The sequence below is a fragment of the Oryctolagus cuniculus genome, chromosome 6, assembly GCF_964237555.1.
Source record: "Oryctolagus cuniculus chromosome 6, mOryCun1.1, whole genome shotgun sequence".
Taxonomy (NCBI): Eukaryota; Metazoa; Chordata; class Mammalia; order Lagomorpha; family Leporidae; genus Oryctolagus; species Oryctolagus cuniculus.
In genome coordinates, this window is record NC_091437.1 from 47,134,852 (window position 1) to 47,156,756 (window position 21,905).

General features: G+C 52.8%; 2 protein-coding genes across 3 annotated transcripts in view; one reads left to right on the plus strand and one right to left on the minus strand.

Annotated features, from left to right (window-relative positions):
* Positions 1 to 3,014: 3,014 nt before the first annotated feature.
* FABP6 (fatty acid binding protein 6) lies at positions 3,015 to 10,351 on the plus strand. Its single transcript, XM_008255344.4, has 4 exons — positions 3,015 to 3,169; positions 4,542 to 4,717; positions 7,010 to 7,099; positions 10,237 to 10,351. Exons 1-4 carry the CDS (start codon positions 3,103 to 3,105, stop codon positions 10,288 to 10,290), a joined length of 387 nt encoding a protein of 128 aa, XP_008253566.1. The 5' UTR covers positions 3,015 to 3,102; the 3' UTR covers positions 10,291 to 10,351.
* Positions 10,352 to 19,104: 8,753 nt separating this feature from the next.
* CCNJL (cyclin J like) overlaps positions 19,105 to 21,905 on the minus strand; it is a 60,424-nt gene continuing 57,623 nt past the window's right edge. For both annotated transcript variants that reach the window (XM_002710350.4, XM_070075799.1), the window contains exon 5: positions 19,105 to 21,155. In XM_002710350.4, coding sequence (XP_002710396.1) covers positions 20,735 to 21,155 — 421 coding nt within the window. In that variant the 3' untranslated portion in view covers positions 19,105 to 20,734. The remainder of the gene's footprint in view (positions 21,156 to 21,905) is intronic.

Genomic DNA, 21,905 nt, shown 5'->3' on the forward strand with positions numbered 1-21,905 from the left:
ACAGAAGCGCAGGGCTGTGTTTATAAACAGATGCTGAGGGAAGAAAAGCAAACTGCACTACTGTGTTCACATGGGTTATGGTTATCCTGCATCTGTGAGGATGGGGGGGCACTGGGAGGAGGAGGAGGAAGAGAGTAGGAAATGAAAAGCAGTTACTGTGTTAGGGCTGGGAGGTTATGGGGCCTTTCAAAATGAATTTAATAGATGTCAGAAAGCAGGTGTTTAGCCTAGTGGTTAAACAGCCAGTTAGGACCCTTCATCCCAAATCCCAGAGCCTGCGTTCAATTCCTGGCTCCAGCTCCTGACTCCAGCTTCCTGCTAACGCAGACCCTGGGAGGCAGCAGTGTGGTCCAGGTAATCAAGTCACTGCTGTCCACAGGGGAGACCTGTTTTGAGTTCAGGTTCCAACTTGTGAGTTCAAGTTCCAGCTTCCAACTTTGCCCAGCGCAGCCCCAGACAACTTTGCTGGCATTTGGGGAGTGAACCACCAGACAGGAACTCCTCTCTCTCTGTTTCTCTGTCTCTCAAATTGAAAAAAATAATAAAAATCAAAGATGTAGTAAGTTTTGATAGTTCTACATGCAGTGGCTCTTGCCTTAGACAAGTTACTTCATGTCATTGAACATGTGTCTGCTCCTTGGCCAAATGGAGGTAACACTAGGAAGTACTTCAGGGAATGGTTTTGAAGGTTCCATGAGGTAATCCATCTGCACTGGCAGAGCACCACTGCATAATAAGCACCCATAAGCGATGGCCATGTTGCCATTGTTATTTCATCGCACTGTTATTATCAGTGAGGGGAAATCCTCGCACGCTCCAGTGGGAGGGTAAACCACAGTCGCCCTTCTGAAAGACAGCCGAGTAATAGATTTAACAGGGTTAAACACAAAATGCATGGATCTAGGAATTCATCCTTCACAAATAGTCTTCATACATAATCCAACACGTACACCAAGAGGTGTGAACAAGAATATTACAGTCATTCATAACAGAAAAAGATTGGAAACAACCTAAACATCTAGCAATTGTTAAGTAATTATGGGACACAATTACAAGAAAATACTCTGGAGCTATTAAGAAGAATGTGGGGGCCGGTGCTGTGATGTAGAGGGTAAGGCCATTGCCTGCAGTGCCTGCATCCCATATAGGCACTGGTTTGATTCCTGGCTGCTCCACTTCTGATCCAGCTCTCTGTTATGGCCTGAGAAAGCAGTAGAAGATGGCCCAAGTACTTGGGCCCCTGCACCCAAGTGGGAGACTGGGAAGAAGCACCTGGCTCCTGGCTTTGGATTGGCTCAGCTCTGGCCATTGCAGCCATTTGGGGAGTGAACGAGTGGTTGGAAGACCTTCCTCTCTCCCTCCCTCTCCCTCTCCACCCCCTTTCTCTCTCTCTCTCTCTCTCTCTCTCTCTCTCTCTCCTAGCCTCTGCATTTCTGTAACTCTGCCTTTCAAACAAATAAGTAAATCTTGGAGCCGGCACCATGACGTAGTGGGTAAAGCTGCAACCTGCAGTGCTGACATCCCATATGGGTGTCGGTTTGAGTCACAGCTGCTCCACTTCCTATCCAGCTCTCTACTGTGGCCTGGAAAAGCAGTAGAAGACGGCCCAAGTCCTTCAGCTCCTGTACCCACGTGGGAGAGCCAAAAGAAGCTTCTGGTTCCTGGCTTCGGATCGGCAGAGCTCCAGCCATTGTGGCCACCTGGGGGAGTGAATCAGCAGATGGAAGACCCCTCTCCACCCTGTCTCTCCTTTTCTGTGTGTAACTCTTTCAAATAAATAAATAAATCTTAAAAAGAATGTGATACACTTTTATGTAGTGATACAGACCTGTCCCTAGATCATGACATAAAATGGAGGTAACAGAACAGTGTAATCTCATTTGTATAAAACAGTAATATATGCAAGGAGAGAGATCAAACTGTTATCAAGGACCCCTTTGTCAGGATCATCATTTGCTCTGAATTATTTGAAATTTCAATACACAACTCATCATCAGAAAAATGATGGGATGTGTGTGTGTGTGTGTGTGTGTGTTAGACTAAAGGAAGACTCCTGGCTGGGGTAAAGCATCTCAAACTTAGAGACTGAAAATCAGTAAAATGTGGCAAAGTTGTTTTGCCATCAGTTCATTTGCCCACTCAGTTGCTGGGAGTCAACAACTGGATGAATTCTGCTTTGACAGGAATGATGCCGCTCATGGAGAACAGAGCCCAGGAGAGGAGCTGGATGGGCTCCTTAATAAACGGTAAATAATCGTAAGGAGAGCCTTCACAGAGTGCACTGTACTTTGCGTTGTCAGTGGGCTGCAGTCTTGCTTTCGGTTGCACTGCCTGCACCCTTTTTGTGTCTGTTTGCCTGCAAGTGCTTCCGGCTGCAGCCAAATTCAGTTTCCTTCCATTGTGGACTTTTCCACCTTCGTCACACTTATCCCTCATCTTGGAATATCCTATGCCTTTGCTCTCCGCCTTGTCCAACCTCCCTGCTTCTGTAGACATCCAAATCCTATCAGCCCTTCGACACCTGTCTCCAATGCCACCTCTTCCCAAAGGCGCATCAGCCCCCCGCTGGATACCATTGCTCCTGCCCCGGTGCCCCACGTCATGTACCAGCGGTTCTCTCGGGCACATCATGTCCTACTTATCCACTCAGTCTGAGGACTACAGCGGAAGTGCTTTGGGGAAAAGTGTAGTCTCATTCACCTGCGCTAGCCTCACACACTGTAGTAGGCACTCTGGTTGATGAACGAGGGGTGGAAGAGTGAGAGATGATGAGAGCTTGGGTAGAGGACAGGGCATGAATCAAGCGAGGGAAGGATGGGCCGAGGTGGATGACTCCTCGAACCTTTTGGCAATCTTGGCCTTGACCTTGTGAGAATGGCGATGGGATTACAGCCAGCACTTGCCCAGGTGAATAACCTTCAGGTCCTGCCCACGTTGTAAAACAGTGCTTCCTCTCTGGGGCAGGAGGGGGAAGTGGGGTGATTCAGGGGCTGAGCCTCAGCTGCTGGGAGAGTTTATAAGCTGGGACACCAGACCCCACCACCAGATCCCACCGCGGTCTTCCTCACCTACCTGCGCTCTAGCCTCTGCTTTCCCAGCACCATGGCCTTCACCGGCAAGTTCGAGATGGAGAGTGAGAAGAACTATGACGAGTTCATGAAGCTCCTGGGTGAGTGAGCTCCTGCATGTGCCTTTCCTGGAGCAGGTTTGCCACAGCCAGCTCTAGGCCAGGAACCTTAACCCCTGCGATAGAACGGGACAGGACTTCATCCACTCATTCATTCACTTGTTGGTTTAGCAACTAGTCTGTGCTCGGCTCTGACGATAAGACCAGCAAGACACTCGTTGACTTGAAAACACTTAGAGACTATTACTATCTCCACTTCACTGATGGAAAGCTTGAAGCCTAGCGAGGCTGAGTAACTAGTTCAAGGCTACACAGCTGGTAATGGGCAGAGTGGCAATTGACTAGCGAAGTAGAGACTTTGTTCATTCAAGCAATCATTGGCTAAACCTGCAATAGACAAGGTGGATCCCAGTATTACTGATGGGGCACCTCAGTGTGACCTGTCTGTGGCAATGGTCATCAGCACTCAGGGCCCTGTGGTGAGTGGTGTCACCAATCCTGGCTAGGGAGAGGTGATCGAGGGGTTAGTACAGAGACTAGGTTTGACAAGCCGCTCCTTCACTCATTCAACAAACATAGGCCCAGCTGTGCTAGACACTGTCAGCGGAGGGCCCAGAGGCTTCACCATTCTCTCACAGCTTGACTTGTAACACTGCTCTATGGCAAGGAACCCACGAGCCCATGGGTTTGGCAATCTGTGTTCACTCTGTAAGTCACAGGCAGTGCAATCATCAAGATTCGGAGGTCAGCTCCTACCTCTTTTGGTGGCCACATTTTGCCAGCTTGCCAGCTTGCGGGGCCAGAGCAGCCCTGAGAGAGGGCCCTTGTGCCCAGGAGCCCCGGAAAGGTGAGAACTCCTCCAAGTCAGTTCTCTGAAACGGCCCCGATGGAGCTGGGACTTGCTTCCCTGCAGCAGGCTAGCATCGTGGAATGGAAGTGAGTCCGCCTCACTCCTAGACCCGGCTCTGCCACTAACCCTCTCTTCCCACTCTGGGGCTTCCTGTCCTTGTCTGTAAAACAGAAGCCTTAGACGGCACATCTGGAAGGTCCCTGTCATTCTGGACCGCTGTGAGCTTGACAAGTTTCTGTTTGATTTATATCACGATCAGACAGCTATTGCTGATAAGCACTAAGTAGGTGTCAGGAGCGTTACCAGACACGGTAACACTGAATTTGTTCCTTGCAAACAGACTTCTGAGATGCGCCTGGTTATCCCCATTTTGTAGATGAACGCACTGAAGCTCAAGGAGACAGTGACTTGCCAAAGTCACAGGGCTCACGGCAGAGCTGGGGTTGAAGGGCAGGTACATTCTGTCTCGGGCACTGTGCTCTTAACCCGAGAGCTAGGCTGCCACAGGGAGGGAGGTTGTTTCCCTGACCACAGGGCTATAACCAGCTCTGTCCCCGGGCCCAGGGCTTCCCAGCGACGTGGTGGAAAAGAGCCGCAACATTAAGATCGTCACGGAGATAAAGCAGGACGGACAGGACTTCACCTGGTCCCATCACTACTCCGGGGGACAAATCATGACCAACAAGTTCACCATCGGCAAGGAGAGTGAAATACAGACCTTTGGGGGCAAGAAGTTCAAGGTGAGATGCTGCCTACCCCCACTTCCCTAAACCTCTGGCCAAATTCTTGGCCTCAGCCATGGCTCTCTGCTCCCCAGGCTGAGGCTTCTCTCTCTACTTCAGCCTCCAGCACTAAGAGCTTGAGTTACCCAGCAATGTAATGCTCCTGGTTTTTAAATGCTACTGCAGTGAAACCAAAAATAGCTCACATTTACTGAGCATTTAATACAGACACTTGCTAAATACTTTATGCATTGTAATGAAGTTAAAGCAGCAGCCACAACCACTGTCCCCATCTTACAGATGGGGTGCCCAGCCATGGGATGAAATTGCTTATCCTAAGTCCCACAGCAAGGGGGAAGGCCTTTGTACCCAGGCAATCTGGCTCCAGGGAGCATAACTGCTTTTTCATGCTGCCTCCCAGCAGTGGCATAAAGACATAAAGAACCCAAGCCCTTTTGTCAGGCCCAGCTGCATTTGTAAGCATGATGGACCTGGGGCAAATCATTTCACTCCCCTGAAGTGTAATGGGATCTCTGGTATGCAAAATGGAACTAGGCACAGGTCCACACTCCAAGAGCCATGGTGAAGAGTCACCAAGATAATGCACGGGCGTACCTAGCATGTTACCTGTCACAAACCGAGTGCTGGAGAGGAAAGCTTTAGTCATTGCTTTTGTCTAGAGGGGAAGGAGCTAGGCTCAAGAAAGCTGAGGGTGTGGCCAAAGCCCTGCAATCAGAAGCCACAGGCCAGGGACTGGAAGCGCAGCTGTTTGCTGCCTGCTGGTGGTTGCGCTCACGCCAGAGCCCATAGCCCCTGTGGCGTACCAGTCCTGCTGTGGGACACAGGGCAGCCCGGCCCCTGCTGTGTGCAGCCCGGCAGGAGCTCTAGAGGCCTGGAGGTCCTTGCTAGCCCTTCTGCACGCTGTGCAGATCTGCTCTTGCCCCATGCACCTGCCTTTCTGATTTGGCAAGGGCAGACTTGTCCACACCTTCACATCCAGGCAGCCTGGTTCCAGAAGACATAATCATTATTGTCACACTGCCTCCCAGTGGGACCCAGAGAGGAGTGCCCAGGCCAAGTTTACAGACAACCTTGGGTAGCAGAGAAGTAGCAAGTGGCTGGATTACTCAATGTTTCATTATTGGGATGAAATACCTGATACAGGTTTCTAAGTAAGGAAGGAAGGGGATTTATTTTGGCTCACAGTTTTGGAGGTTCACAGCCCAAGACTGTGCAGGCCTAGGTGGCTTGGCCTCTGGCAAAGACTCTTCTGTTGGCAAATTCCCAAGGTGGCAGAGAGTGTCACATGGCAAGAGGGAGCACTTGGCTTCATCCTAACAGCCCAGTCCAATCAATCACCTCCCAAAGGCCCCACCTGGAACACCATGATTGGATTAAGATTCACCCCCACTTAGTACCATTAACACAAGACTTGAGGGACCAAGTCATGGGCCTTTGGGAGATACGTGATACCCACACCAATGTCCAAACCACACAGAGGCTGGCTGTCCTCCTCTCACCCAGGCTGGTCCCTTTTCCCCATCTGGATCCCCTCTGCAGACCCCAACCATGGCCATGAGAACATCTGGTTCCTCAGGCTGTGAAGGTGAAGAACAAGTAGACCTAACAGTCATAGTCTGCACTTGGCTTTAAAAAAATTTCAGTCTCTCCTGGAAGGCTTTTCTGGGCCAGCATATATTGATTTGCCTTATTCTTTTTGAAGTCTGAATGGTATCTCAGAATATGGAAAGACTAGAACTTATTTGATGACTCTCACATTGAGATAGTTAGGTTATCTAACGTGGATAATCTACACTGGATATTTAAGTTGTTCACCAACAGTGAGTGAGCGAGGGAGACAATCTCCCATCTGCTGGTTTACTTCCCAGACATCCACAATGGCCCTGGCTGGGTCAGGTCAAAGCCAGGAATCAGGAACTCAATCTGGATCTCCCAAATGGATGGCAGGGACCCAACTGCTTGAGCCATCACCTGCTGCCTCCCAGGATGGACATTCAGAGGGAGCTGGAATCGGGAGTAGAGCCTGAGACAGAAGCCAGGCGCTCTGATACAGGATGCTGGAGGCTCAAGCAGCACCTGACTGTGGACCATCATGCCAAACACCCGCCCCTCCTTCCATTTTAGAGATGAATAAACCGAGGCAGAGAGAGGGCAAGGGACTTGCTCAACGTTATCCCTGTCTTTGGAAACATGTGGATGGTGCGTTGGTTGGCAAATTCCCAGAGGGCATCGCTGGCCGCACTGCGAGGGCTCTGTTGGCTCGGGCTTAGTGTTGCGCTTCCCTTCCAGGCCGTCGTGAACATGGAAGGCGGCAAGGTGGTGGCGAACTTTCCCAACTATCAGCACACCTCGGAGATCAAGGGTGACAAGCTGGTGGAGGTGAGTCTCCTGCTGGTCCCTGGGCACATGCGTGCTCTTGGCTTTCCTGGCCCCAGAACTGAGAAATAAATGCTTGGTTCTGCCCCCAGCCATGGCCCCTCGGTGGGGGCAGCCAGCTTTCTGGGCATTCCTTGGGTACTGTGCTCTGTGCACAGCACTGGGAGCGCACGGGCTTATTGAATCTCACAGCAACCCTGTTAGGTGGGGATTTTTCATGTCCATTGTACAGGTCAGGAGACTGAGGCCTAGGGAAGCCAAGTCATTAGTGATAGGGCACATGGCTTTGACAAGCAGGGATTGGACTCTAGTACTGGCACAAGTCAGGAAGCCGGTGGGACCTTTCCAAGAATGTAAATGATTCAGGTGGGTCCCCCAGGGCAGCCACCATGCCTCCCCATTTCCACGGGGACTTCAGGCCCTTCTCACTAGATCTGATTTTCAAAACAGGATGGAAATTTCCATGTCCACGTGAATTCTCCACACTATTGGCAGCTCAGTTTAAAGCATTTCAAACCCTGGCAGGTCCAACACATCCATCCACACCCACACCCACACCCACACCCACACATACAGCCCCATCCCTCCCACACCCAGCACTGCAGAGGCTGGAGGTGCTGCCTGAGAGGACTTTGATCTCACTTCTGCCTTTTCTTCCTGGAGCTCCAGAATTTTCCCCAGGTGGAAGAAATAGATGTGAGATTCAAAGGGAGGAGAAGGCTTCACCACCCTTCATTTCTCCACTCTGAAGCTACAGCCTGGGCCAGAGAGAGCCCTCCCTCCTCCCCCAGGTTCCCAGGAGGGAGTGAGAGGGAGGCAGGGTTTGCACCTGCTCACCTCCTCTTTTTGATCTCCCTCTCTTCCCCCTTCATTTCCTTGTTCCCCTCATACCAAGCCCCACCTGGAGGAAAGGAGCCCATGGCCTGTCCGTCACTTTGGGCTGCTGTGACAGGAATGCCATAGACTGCTTCAGACAACAGCCACTTACTTTTCCCAGTTCCGGAGACTGGGAAGGCCAAGAGCAGGGTGCAGCCCGGTTGGCGTTTGGCGAGGGCCCTCTTCCTGGTTTCCGTGCATGGTAGAGACAAGTGCACCATCCCTGTAACCTAATGACCTCCTACAAGTCCCACCTCCAGACACCATCGCACTGGGGGTTATGGTTTCAACATACGAGTTTGCGGAGGAAGGCAGACAGATACGCAGTCCTAACATGGCACAAGAGGCACAGTGGCCTCCTGCCATTCCCACTGTACAGAGAAGCCTTACAGAGCTCAGAGACAGCACGTGACTTGCCCAAGGCCACAGAGCTTTGTGTGGGGGAGGCGGATCCCCACAGCCAACTTCTAGAATAGGCTCTCGGCCTGATCTTTCCAGGCCAGTGGGTTTTATTCCTCCTTTTTCTATAAATATAATTTTAAAATAAGTAGATAGATAGTGTTGAAAAAATAGGGCAAGTCAACAACAGGGACGATCCTTTTCCTGGGTGAGAAGTGACCTCTGGGAGGCCCTGGGGAAAGCTCTGGACACAGTTGCACATGAAACGTCAGTCCCCAGGTCCTGCCTCCCGGAAGTGGAGCCTCCCAGCTTGTGCAGGGAGAACACAGGGTAGGGGGGAGGTGGAAGCAGGTTTGTGCCCCACAGTTCTCAAACTGAACAAGCCTCTTTGTCAATTCTTAGAGGCCCCAGACGTGCAGGCTGTATGCTGTTGGCAGTGCCTGGAGCTCAGTGTCCTTTCACACACACACACACACACAGGCACACACATGTGCACACGTGTACACAGGCATGCACACACACAAACAATGGCACCGGGAAGAGGCACTGAGAGCAGCCATCCTGGTTACAAATCCCCCACCTCTAACAGTTCACACTCAGCGGAAGCACCTGCCTCCTTCTGCACCGAACAGAGGGCCCCCTGGGAGCAGCCTCCTCCCTCTCCAGCTACCACCAGCAGCCCTTGCCACACTCTTATGGCCCCTCCTCTCCCACAACCCTGCCTCCTTCCTGTACTCCCTTCCCCCCAACCCCATCTTCCTTCTGTCCCACATACAAATCCTGTCACTTCTCCCCACTGCTCTTGGTTAGGGATCAGGCCCACACTCTGGTCTGAGCGCTGGGCTCTGTACTGCTCCTCTCTCCCTCCCCGTGCCCACGTGGTTCCTTTGTAATCTGAGTTCCCCTTTCTCCTGTTTGCTTTTCCAAATCCAACACACACCCTTCAGGGCTCTGTCCAAGGGCCAATTCCCTCTCTCTTCCCAGGCTAGAGTGGTTCTCAGCCTCCTCCAGGCTCCCCCCTTGCCACCTGCCCCCGGCCCGTGGGAAGCCTGCTCTCCTCTGCTATGTGTCAGAACGGATGACACAAGTGCACCCAAGGACAGCGTGTCCCTGAGGCAAGGAGCCCAGAGCACAGCTGCCCTCCTCTCCCACTAACCTCTGAGCTTCTGGGTGGCAGGTGCTCAAAACACCGCAATGCAGTGGTTCAGCATGGCCTCTCAGCCTTGGCCTTCTCTGCACACAAAGGACAACCTCACAGGGGTGCTGGGATGATTCAGTGGGATAATGTGAGGGAAGTGCCTGGCGTGCACACATTGCAAGGAGCAGAAGGAAGTTTAGCATACCCAGAGCTGTCACCCCTGACAGCTGTTCAGCATGTTCACCACATTGAGTCTGCACTGGGGAAACTGAGGCCCACAGTAGGCCCCATCTCCCTGCACCCAGAAGTGGAGGCCAGCCTTCCTTCAGCTGGGTCCTGTGGTTAGGCTTGGAGCCCCTGCCAGGCGGGGGGGGGGGGGGGGGGGCACTGCCTGCCTACTGCTGCCATCACAGAACAGCCTGACAGGCTACGTGATAACTAAGTTTATTTCTCGCCCTTGCTTCTGGAAGCTGGAAAGTCCAGCTGAGGGAGGGCCTTTGCCCTGCTCGTAAGGTGGCTTAAGGCGGATGAAGGCCTTGGGGGAAGGGGGAGAGAGCAAGAGCAAGGGAGGGGGCAGAAGTCGCTTTTATCACCAGTCCCCTCCCGGGATAACAACATCAGTCCACTGGGCTCATCACCCAGTATGAGGCCCCAGCTCCCAACAATGCCCGCGGGGAATGACGTTTCTGACCCTGAACGCTCCCTCTGTTCTGGCTGCTTCCTCCAGGTCTCCAGCATTGGAGGAGTGACCTACGAGCGCGTGAGCAAGAGGCTGGCCTGAGCAGCGAGGCCAGGCTCGGAGGCGGGCACAGCCCCACCAATAAAGCTGATCTAAGAACAGACACTGCTCGCTCCAGAACCTCTTTTTGTTTTGGGGCATCTTGGGGCAGCCTCTGGGCTGGGTGAGGGCAGAACGTCCCAAGGATGGCCACACAGGACAAACATGGTCCTACCAGACAGAGCATGAGCGTGGGCAAGGCCAAGCTGGAGCAGGGCAAGCAGAGTTGTGCCCTTCCAAGGATACTTTGTCCCTGCCACCTCCACTCTGCAGGTGGAGGCACTGCATTGTGGGAGGGGTAGCACACGGAGTCTCACCTGGGCCACAGGTGTATCTGGACTGCACCTTCCAGAAAAGCCCTGGCTGCTGGGCTCTGAGGCGGGACAGGCACCGGGATGGACGCACCAAGGCTCACCCAGGGATGTTTCAGCTTGGCCACGCTCTGCTACTATTTCAGTTTACCCACTGCTACAAAAGGGGCCCGAGAGGACTGATGAGAGCCAAGGGAGAGAGATAGAATGGCATGAGAAACGGGAAATGCAGGTGACAGGGAGAACAAGGAGGACTGGGATGTTTTGGCCTTGGACGGGGTCTCTGGGAAGAGCTGTTAAGGGTCTGCAGTGGGCTGGGAAATGCGGTCAGCAGGGTCACCTGTTCCCTTGGTAGTGACCTGGAGCCCTGGGCTAAGGATTCCTAGGCAGCTTTCAGGTTAGCAGATGTCCTGTGACTGATGGGACACTGCGCTCAAGGCATGGCAGTGGAGGTGGCCCACTTGTTCCCTGGCTAGACAGTCCCCAGTGCAGAGCAGGGGCGGGGTCTGCTTTCATTCCCTTCTCTGTTTGGGAGTGCTGCCGCATCTGGGCATCACCCTGACTTCTTGTCACCCAGGATTTCCTTTTCTTGTTTTAGAAAAAGATTTATTTATTTGAAGGGGAGGGTCACACACACACATTTATCTGCTGGTTCACTCCTCAAATGGCCACAATGACCATGCTAGGCCAGGCTGAGGCCAAGAACCTGGAGCTCCATCCAGGTCTCCCACATAGGTGCAGGGGCTTAAGAACCGGGCCATGCTCTGCTGCTTTCCCAGGCACATTAGCGGGAGCCGGATAGGAAGTGGAGCAGTCAGGACTCAAACTGGTGCTCTTATGGGATGCCAACATTGCAGGTGGTACCTTAGCTACCTGTGCCACAATGCAGGCCCCTCACCCCAGATTTTTCTGTATGACAATTCATCACAGCGTTTTTTTTTTTTTTTTTTTTAAGATTTATTTATTTATTTGAAAGTCAGAGTTAGAGAGAGAGGAGTCAGAAAGAAAGAGAGGTCTTCCATCCAATGGTCACTCCCCAGTTGGCTGCAACAGCTGGAGCTGCGCCAATCTGAAGCTAGGAGCCAGGAGCTTCTTCTGGGTCTCCCACACGGGTGCAGGTGCCCAATGACTTGGGCCATCTTCTCCTGCTTTCCCAGGCCTTAGCAGAGAGCTGGATTGAAAGTGGGGCAGCCGAGTCTTGAACCAGCACCCATATGGGATGCTGGTGCTTCAGGCCAGGGCATTAAGCCACTGCGCCACAGCGCCAGCCCCTCATTATGATGTTAACTTTGTCACTTTTGCATGTGGAAATTTAATGTCTCTTGCCATTGTCAAGTGAAACTATTAAAAAAGTTGAAGCTGGGGGTGGGTATTTGGATAGCAATTAAGACACAGGTTGAGACTGGCGTCCTACATTGGAGTACTTGGGATCCATACCTGGCTCCCACTTCTGGCTAATGCAGACCCTGGAAAGCAGCAGTTGATGGCCCAGGGCTGCCATCCTAATAGGAGACCTGGACTGATTTCTCTGCCCCCAGTTTCTGCCCTGGCCCAGCCCTGGCTGTTGCAGACATCTGAAGCATGAACAAGTAGATGGGAGTGCGCTGTCTCTAAAATAAATAAATACAGAAATAACTAAGTCTTTAGAAGCCACTACTGTGGTTTAAAACAAAATGTCCACACTGGACGATGCTGACTTCTAGCTGGATTCTGTTGTGTCCAAAGCCCTGAATCGGCAGCCATTCTTTGTGCAAGAGGCTGCGAGTGGTACAGATATGGCAGTGTCAAACGGGAAAGCTTCTCCTTTATTGCGCAAAGTTCCCGGAATCCTGACAAGAGAATATACTCACTGTCACAGCTGAGTTATTGGGGCCGGTGCTGTGGCTTAGCGGGTAAAGCTGCTGCCTGCAGTGCAGGCATCCAATATGGGCACCAGTTCGAGTCCTGGCTGCTCCACTTCCAATCCAGCTCTCTGCTATGGCCAGGAAAGCAGTAGAAGATGGCCCAAGAGCTTGGGCCCCTACACTCGTGTGGGAAACTCGGAAGAAGCTCCTGGCTTCGAATCAGCCCAGATCTGGCCGTTGCGGCCATTTGAGGAGTGAACAAGTGGATGGAAAATTTCACTTTCTCCATAAAATTTCTCTGCTTTTCAAATAAACAAATGAATATATATAAAAAAAAGAGTTGAATCATCCAAGGCAGGTGAGTAGTGTTTAAAAGTATCTTGGATGGGGGCCAGCGCCATAGCTCACTTGGTTAATCCTCTGCCTGCGGCACTGGCATCCCATATGGGCACTGGGTTCTAGTCCGGCTTGCCCCTCTTCCAGTCCAGCTCTCTGCTGTGGCCTGAGAGGGCGGTGGAGGATGGCCCAAGTGCTTGGGCCCCTGCACCCGTGTGGGGAACCAGGAAGAAGCACCTGGCTCCTGGCTTTGGATCAGTGCAGTGCGCCGGCCGTAGCGGCCATCTGGGGGGTGAACCAACAGAAGGAAGAAGACCTTTAACTCTGCTTAATAATAATAATAATAAAAAACTATCTTGGATGTTCAAGTCCTACATAGAAAGTCTAGGAACTCAGGTGTGCCTTGCACAGGGTCTGGAACACAGCAGGTACTGAATAACCGCTAGGTGACCTAAGACTCTTCCAGCCCTATGCAACCAGCCTTTCACGGGAGCCGGTCCCACCTGGACAGAGGTCAGGCCTGGCTCACCGGCAGCCACGCCTTGCCTCCCTCCAAGTTCTCTGCGATTCCTTGTTTATCTTTCCAAGAACAGCACGCAGCCTCTCCCTACTCACCCACCACACCAGGACCCCGTGAAGTCCATCGTTCTGCCAAGACTTATTGCTAATTAAGTGAACTAGGTAAGCATTAAATTAAACTAGCAGTATTCCTGCTTCCACTGCAGACTGAATAATTACTTATAATGAGCCTGGATAAGAAGTCTCTAAATAACAGAGTTAACTGTAATTAGGCTGAAAATTGAGAGAGGAGAGAAGGAGGGAGAATGAGAAAGAGTTCTTACTCTTGTAGTTAACTCAAGGACAAATTCAAATTGTTGACAGGGGAGAAATCCTTAGGCCCGTGTTGTTCTGGACAAAACAGATCCCTAGAATACGCCTGGCAGGACCGCAGTTCTCAGCTCTTTGCCAATCTGTGTTACATAGATCTGGAAACTGAGGGTCAGAGCAGAGTCGCACAGCAGCGAGTGAGTCCCTGAGAGTCACGAGGGGGCTGGGCCTTGCTGGCTGACAGAGGCCTTGGTTTCTGTGGGGACACGGAGTAGGGTTGGGGGACAGTGAAGACTCTGCCCCACTGGCACCTTGGCAGGGAGGTATGGTCAGCCAGGAGAGACAGTGGCTTGAGAACCAGGCTCCTGGAGTGGTATTGCCAGGCTTGAATCCCTCTCCTATTGCCCGGTAGCCATGTCAGCTTGTGCCAAGTTCACCCATTCCCCTGAGCCTGTTTCCTCAGGGGCAACAGTGGTATCCACCTAACAGAGTGGCTACAAACACATCTTGCTCTTAGCTGTGCCGCCAGCACTTCCTGCTCTCATCACCACTTTGAAGTTAGGAATTCAAGGGTTAGGTGTGCCTCCGCCACTCACCTGTAAGTCACTGGTCCTCTCTCAGCCTCATCTTGTCCACATGTAGAATGGGTTAATAAGGCTTCCCGTTCCTTGGTTACAGGGCAGCTTCAGGGATACTGGGTAAAAATCTACACCAACAGTGTTCAAAAAGTTAAAGAGGGGGGCAGGCACTGTGGTGCAGTGGAGTTAATGCCCTGGCTTGAAGTGCTGGCAGCCCATATGGGCACTGGTTCGAGACCCGGCTGCTCCACTTCCAATCCAGCTCTCTGCTATGGCCTGGGAAAGCAGTAGAGGTGGCCCAAGTCCTTAGGCTCATGAACCTGCGTGGGAGACCCGGAAGAAGCTCCTGGCTCCTGGCTTCAGACTGGCACAGCTCCGGTCACTGCGGCCAATTGGGGAGTGAACCATCGGATGGAAGACCTCTCTGTCTCTGCCTCTCCTCTCTCTGCGTAGCTCTTTCAAATAAATAAATAAATCTTAAAAAAAAAAAAATTAAAGAGGAGCTTCATGGTTTTGAGGCACTGTTCAAGGCGCAGTGGTGACTCCCCATTACACAGACCTCAGTTCAGGGGCCCACTGCCCTGGGCTGTTCATGACCTTCATCTTGACCTTGGAAGTCATCTTCTCTACTCTACCAGGGCTACCACTGCCCTCCAGTCAAGCTCACCTGGGGAGAGTTACCCAGAGCATCTCCAGTGACCACCACAAGGTGGCGTGTCATTGCCCACCTGCTGGCCCATGGACACCAGGTGCATGTACTTCAGAGAATGGGTTAGGCAGATGTACTGGATGACCAGGCCTTGGTGTGCCCGTCAGTTAGGGGAGACAAGGCATAGGAGGCCACACAGTCAGGCATCTCTAAGTCTCATGGCTCACCCGTGGTGAGAGCGTGAGTGTCCCTGAACCTCAGTACCCTCATCTGGACAAGAGATACCAGTGGCTCATGGTGGCACTGGGAGGACTAAGGACTAAGGACAACGTGATAGGCTGAGAAGAGGCAAATGCAGGGCCTGCAACATGGCAAGTGCTCACTGAAGAGCTACTGAGGACTCTCCTGGACAGTTCCACCACTGAGAAAGCGCATCCGTGGTGAGGGCTTAACTAGTAGGGTGGGGTGTGCAAATCTGGCTGTGCATGAGCTGTCTCCCATCTGGAACCTGCAGAACCACACTCTAGAGACAAAGCCCAAGGAGCTGCCACCGTGATGTGCTCCCCAACTGGGCATGACCTTGGAGACCATTCCAGTCCCAGCCCTCCCATTTCACACACAGATGAGAAACCTGAGACACCAAACAGGGTGATGACCCTGCCATGTCTACATAGCTCCAGCCTACCTTCCTACATATCCTGCCTGTTTTGTCTCCTGTAGAGGTTGAGATTCAAAACAGCTCAAACGGCAGTCCGAGCTGGCCCAGCACAAGTCTGGTCTCTGGAGCTCTTCCTAAACTTACAGGAAGAGCTGGACTGGAGAGGGGTGACTCTCAGAGGTCCACCTGTGTCCCCAGGTAAGGACAGGCCACTTATTCACAATGAGAGAACTTAAAAAAAGTTCATGGAAAATGGAATCAGAACATATACCTAGAAATTGGTGCTTTTGAGCCGGCGCCTTGGCTCACTAGGCTAATCCTCCGCCTAGCGGCGCCGGCACACCGGGTTCTAGTCCCGGTCGGGGCACCGGATTCTGTCCCGGTTGCCCCTCTTCCAGGCCAGCTCTCTGCTGTGGCCAGGGAGTGCAGTGGAGGATGGCCCAGGTGCTTGGGCCCTGCACCCCATGGGAGACCAGGAAAAGCACCTGGCTCCTGCCATCGGATCAGCGCGGTACGCCGGCCACAGCGCGCCGGCCGTGGCGGCCATTGGAGGGTGAACCAACGGCAAAGGAAGACCTTTCTCTCTGTCTCTCTCTCACTGTCCACTCTGCTTGTCAAAAAATAAAAAAAAAAAAAAAAGAAATTGGTGCTTTTATAAAACATTTTTCCATGACCTTTGTGAAGACCTCATATATGTAGTGATTTCAAAATTTTTTTTGCACCAAAATAAACAGTCTATACACTAGAAGTTGCAACTTAATGACTTCCTATGTGTTAGGATGTTTTGAATTTCATTTTACAAATTCCTAAAAGATTTCCTAGAAAGTGCAAATTTCCAGCTTCTCTGAAAACGCGAAGATTTGGCTACACAGAGCTCAGATCCCTAAAAGGGAGCAACTGGTCAGAGCTGAGCAGCAGTCGAACCCTCCAGGGGACAACAGCTTAACTCAATGCAGTCCCACACCTCCTGTTGCCATGGTTACACGGCTGGATTCAGTCACTATGTACCTGCTGGTCCTGATGGACATGCATTTGAGACATCTGCAAAGGCAGACAGACTCTGAACCCAGAAGAGCACATGGATCTGGAGCCCTGGGCCTAACTCGAACCCTAATCTGAGTATTTGCAACATGAGGCTGGAAATTAGCTGATTCTGCAGGGAAAAGGACTTCAGAACCACGTATTGTCCATTTCAGCCTTAATTGGGTCTTCAAAATCATATGCCTAGATCACCAGGAAGCTGCTAAGTAAGCAGATTCCAGGCTCCAGGCATTTTGCAACTTGCTCAGGTTTGAGAGACTTCCAGATTCAATCAGCCAGCCCTGGGAGGGCCTCTAGAGCCACCTCTGTGCTTTAAACATTCCTACCCGCCATCCAGCACGGGAACTAACAAAGTCACGGAATACCCATGAATGGGGGAGACACAAGTGAATCCTCTGGTTGATGGCAGGGAGCCAGGGGCTCTGTGGCTGATCCCCTCTAGAACTCAGGACCACCCATCAAACTCAGCTACTTCCATGGCGACAATGGGAAAACTGAAGCCCAAAGACAAGTTGGTCCAACGGGGAATGAATGCTCTTGATAAACCCAAGACTTGCCTTGTCTTGGAGCCCCCAAAACCTGGCACCTCCTGCCTTACCTGGCCTAGCACTCAGCAGATGGGGAGCGCTGCCCCTAGCCTCCACCTACCAACAGAAGAGCCCCTTCAACTTCATGCCCAACACCTTTCCCCATTCCTCCCCACCCAACTGTAGGCATCTGAGCTTAGCAAGTACCTCTCAAGCCCAAACTGACACCAGCTCTTAAGAGTGCTTCTGCTGGAACCTGGGTGTGCAGAGGGCAGGACAGAGGTCCTGGGGGACCCCCTTCGTAGAAGAGGAGGAACCTGACATTTTCCATAATAGCTGATGCTACAGTCCCTCGGTTCTACCAATGACATCTTACCATTCCTGAAATAAGAAGGCAGCAAACCATTGATGGACTCTTCAGCACCATATGAACTAAGGTTGGCAGGTTTGCTTTTTAAAAATTCTTCCAGGGGCTGCCACCTGCAGTGCTAGCATCCCATGTAGGTGCTGGTTTGAGTCCTGGCTTCTCCATTTCCAATCCATCTGTATGGAAGTAGCTGAGTTCGATGGGTGGTTTTGAATTCTAGGGGGGAATCTGAGCCGCAGAGCCCATAGCTCCCTGCCGTTGACCAGTGGATCCCTTTTCTGTGGCCTGGGAAAGCAGTGGAAGATGGTCCAAGTCCTTGGGCCCCAGCTCCCATGTGGGAGACCCAGAGGAAGCTCCTGGCTCCTGACTTCAGATCAGCACAGCTCTGGCGGTTGGGGCTGTCTGGGGAGTAAAAACAGCGGATGGAAGACCTCTCTCTGCCAACTGCCTCTCTATGGCTCTGCCTTTTGGATAAATGAATGAATCTTTATAAAAAAAATTTCTTCCAGTGCCTAAAATAATGGCACATCTCACAGTCGATGTGACGTGCTCAGAGAGTGAATTCTCTTTATGGAGGTGCTGGCCCCAGTGTGCAGTATGTTGCTAATTTTCATGAGACCCCTCTATGCAAATGCCATGCTCATTCCCACTTCAGGGGGTGAGAAGACTAAGAGCCTGGGTCAGCTGCCTCCCTCCTCACAGTGGTTTGGACAATGTCAGGTGTCAGCCTGGTGACGCTCTGGTGCCCAGCTGTTTGCCCGACCACCAAGGTATTTTTTTAGATGTGATTCACAACCGGTTAACTTTAAGAAAAGAGGTTTCCCTGGATAACATGGGAGGCCCATCCAATCAGTTGAAGGTCCGAAGGACATAGATGGTTTCCTAGAGAAGGAATTCTGCCTCAAGACTAACGCAGGAATCCTGCCCTATACATTTTGAATTCAACTCTTACCTGAATTACCCGCCTGCTGGCCTGCCTGATAAATTTGGAACTTGCCAGTTGTTACAACCACACAAGCCAATTCCTCAAAATAAACTTCTTTCTCTCCCCCTCTCCTCTCTTTCTGCTACTGGTTTCCAAAGAACTCCTTTATGGTGCTGGAGCTGGGAGGCTGCTTCAGTTCAAATGCAGTCTGTCCCCTTGGAAACCCAGGCTGACATTGAATCCCCACTAGGAGATGCGATCAGGTGGGCCTTCTGGAGGTGAGAAGGGCTCTGAACCCATCAATGATTCATGCACCCTTGCAAGGAATGGCCGACTGAGCAAACGGGCTCTCTAGAGAGATGGACTGCTGAAGGAGCCAGCAGGCCAGGTCTCTCGTACTTCCTTTCCCTGCCATGCAATGCCCTGCATCTCCTGGGGACCCTGCCAGCCGGAACGCCACCAGACGCAGCCTCCTGACCTTGCGCCAGAACTGGGAGTCCAAGGAATGCTCTCTTCTTTGTAATGGGCCGCGTCTCTGGTGCTGTGTGATTAGCAACAGGAAACAGATGAAGACAGACGTCAGCCCGACGCACTCCTCTGCCTGGCTCATGTCCCCAGGGAAACCCAGCTCCGGGAAGTCAGTCTTGCTGAGCCTTCCCTCACTGCCACTCTTGAGAAGACACCACCAGCACTGACCGGAGAGAGGGCCAGAGGGGCTGGCTCCAGAGGGGACGCACAGGAAGAGGCCCCAGAGACGGAGAGCAGGTGGTGCGTTTATTGCAGGCGCCCTTTTCCGGGGGTTGGGCTGGCTGTAAAGCTCTACTAGGGCCCCCAACCCCAGAACACAGACACAACAACCTGAAATCCAATCCGGTCACACATAAATAGGAGGCAGGCCGAGAACAAAGAACAGCAACAAACGAGCGTGCGGTTTCCTATGCTAGTCTGACAAAGCAGCGGCACCCCCTCCTCGCCCAGCCTCTCGTCCCTCCGTCCTCACGTCGAGACCCAGCCTTTGCTCTGGGAAGCCTGACCACCGTCGGATCCAGCTCAGCAGTGCGCAGCTGCCTTCCTGGCGGTCCCTGCAACGGCGCCCCAGCCCGGCAACTGAGTCCGGAAAACCAAGCCGCATTCGCACAAAAGAACGAACAAAAACTGCTTCCGTGGTCCTTGGCCCCTCCTAGGTCCGAGGCATTCCCCTCATGAGGAGCACCAGCCTTGAGTCAGAACAAAAACATATTGCACATGGTTACGACAGTGTTCCTGAGATCCCCCTCGCTGCACAGCCCCAAATACTGGCTTTCCATCCAGCCAATCACGGCCAGTTGATGCTGGGCTCATTGGCCCATGTCCGGCCCCATTCCCCACATCCCAGTGCCACAAAGCACATATTCCCATTAGCTTTTGCCACCGACAAAATTCAAGGCCAAGCTGGGGTTTGACCTCATGCACCGTGAGCATGAGGTGGAGGGAGGTGGGGACAGTTGGTTTCAAAGCCTTCTCTTCCCTTCAATGACCGCCCCCTCCCCCCCACACCCCTGCAGTGATCAAAGTTCGACAGGTGCACACAGCATCCACGATGTGAAATCTTCCGGAATGGAGACCCTGGAAAGCAGTTCTCCTGATTGTATGTCTTTGTAAAGGTTGTTCTGTTGTCAGCCACAGGCCCGCCACACGTTGGGTTAAAACTTAACAGCTTGTCACGTGGGACAGGCAACGTTGCAGTGAAGTTGGTTTTTCCTCCTAAGGAATTTTTCAAGTATCACACAGTCCCTGATGTAGCTTGTAAACAGACATCTTACTGAACAGAAGGTTAGATCACTTTGGGACACAGCAGCAGCACGAGAAACAGCTAAAGGCCTGAAAAGGTTGGTTCGACGACAAACACAAGAGGATTACCCACTGTGCCTTGCAAGGCAGAGGCTCAGGTGCAACGGTACGCCCCTGTGGATGGAGCTCTGGGAAGAAAAGCACCCGAGACCGCATCTTCCATGGGCCCCGGGGACAGGGTAGGTCGCTCCTGCCTTGTCAGTGGTGTAGCTGCCATTGGCAAAGAGGAAAGAAGTCTTTGCTGCTATGAACAGGACGCGCCTGCGCCCAGCTCCCAGGCTCCTGGCCTCTTCCCAAGCCTTTCTGGATTCACTGGGCCCCGGCCGTGCATCCCAGCCACACGTGGAAGATGTTTCTCAGAGGAAGGCTCTCGGGTGAGGTATGTCATGAAATGTTTGGCTTGGGGTTAGTTTTAATTGGAAAGAGCATGGATCCCTCTGTTTCAAGGCCATGGGGGTCTGGGGGAGATGGCCTCCCAGTTGCCTTGTGTGGCTCAGCGTCCTTTCCCTCTACTTGGGTCTCCAAGGTTTACCCATGTGGCCCCAAGGCGGCTTTATCTGTCAAAACAGCCGGCGGGGAACACGTGGCTCCCGCTGAAGTAGCTGCTTCCATAGGCGGTGGTGAGGCAGTGCCTGGGCTCGGCTGTAATGGCCATCTGCATGCTCAGGGACGCAGGGACGGGCACGGGACACACATCCAGGGGCTGCAGGGCGGAGTAGGGGGCATGAAGGGACGAGGCGCTGCCCCCGGAGAGCAGGCTTCCGGCACGGTGGGCCTGCAGTGAGTCCCGATAGGCCAAGCACAGGTCCTGCACGGGGGCCTGGAACTGGGCCAGGGTGGTTGTTGGCTGGCCGAGGGTGGGGTAGGCAGGGGTCTGGAACAGCACTTGGGTGGGGGCTGAGGGCGTGCCAGGCACCATCGCCAAGGCCTGGCTCTTGACTGCGACGGCATCCTTGAGGACATTGTCATAGGCTCTGAAAGGAAAAGACCTGAGTGAGACTTGGTAGTCAAACGGCCAGACATGCGCACATGCCTCTCCCTGCCATACCGCGCGGGGCCCTGAGAGACGTGACAGCTCTGCATGGCCAGGCCCTGCCAGCCTGCACTCACTGCCTGCAGCACAGCCCCATGGCCAGACAAGCTGCTCCTGCCCCATCTCTGCAGTCAGCACCCCAGAGATAACCCGCAGTTACGAGCTGGCAGGTCGGGAGCCCATCAACGTTTCCTCGTCACTGCACTCTCAGCTCCTGGCGCTGTGCGGCGCTCCAGGGGCCCGCAAAAGCACAAAGCAGCATCATGGCCTTCCACGCTCTTCTGGGCCAGTTGCACGCCCAACTGGCTGAGTGCTTAGCTAGGAGACACTGAGTGAGTTGCCCCCAGCGGTCTCACTGACCCCATCTGAAGATGGGGATGGAAACAAACTGTTTCCATCTCAGAAAATCTTTATGCAACTTTTTGGGAAAACACAACCACCAGGGGTTTCTGTAAGCAAGAAGTGAAGAGAGGCTGCAAAAGCTGAGAAGCAACATCCCAGAGCAACGACCATCAGCTACGATGGGGCCAGGCCACGGCCAAGTACCTGGGCCCCCACCAACTCTTACACCGGGCCATGTTCTCTGGCTTCAGACACCTACAAGGCCTAGGGAGCTGGACAGGCATTTCTGGACACAAAGGCAGCCCACATCAGGGACTGAGTGGGGCCCCCTTCAGGCACACAAATGCTT

Bases quoted from the DNA above. Each gene is read 5' to 3' on its own strand.
- FABP6 (XM_008255344.4), top strand. From the start codon at position 3,103: ATGGCCTTCACCGGCAAGTTCGAGATGGAGAGTGAGAAGAACTATGAC. The intron at 3,170-4,541 runs GTGAGTGAGCTC...CCCCGGGCCCAG, and splicing joins CGAGTTCATGAAGCTCCTGG to GGCTTCCCAGCGACGTGGTG. The intron at 4,718-7,009 runs GTGAGATGCTGC...CTTCCCTTCCAG, and splicing joins TTGGGGGCAAGAAGTTCAAG to GCCGTCGTGAACATGGAAGG.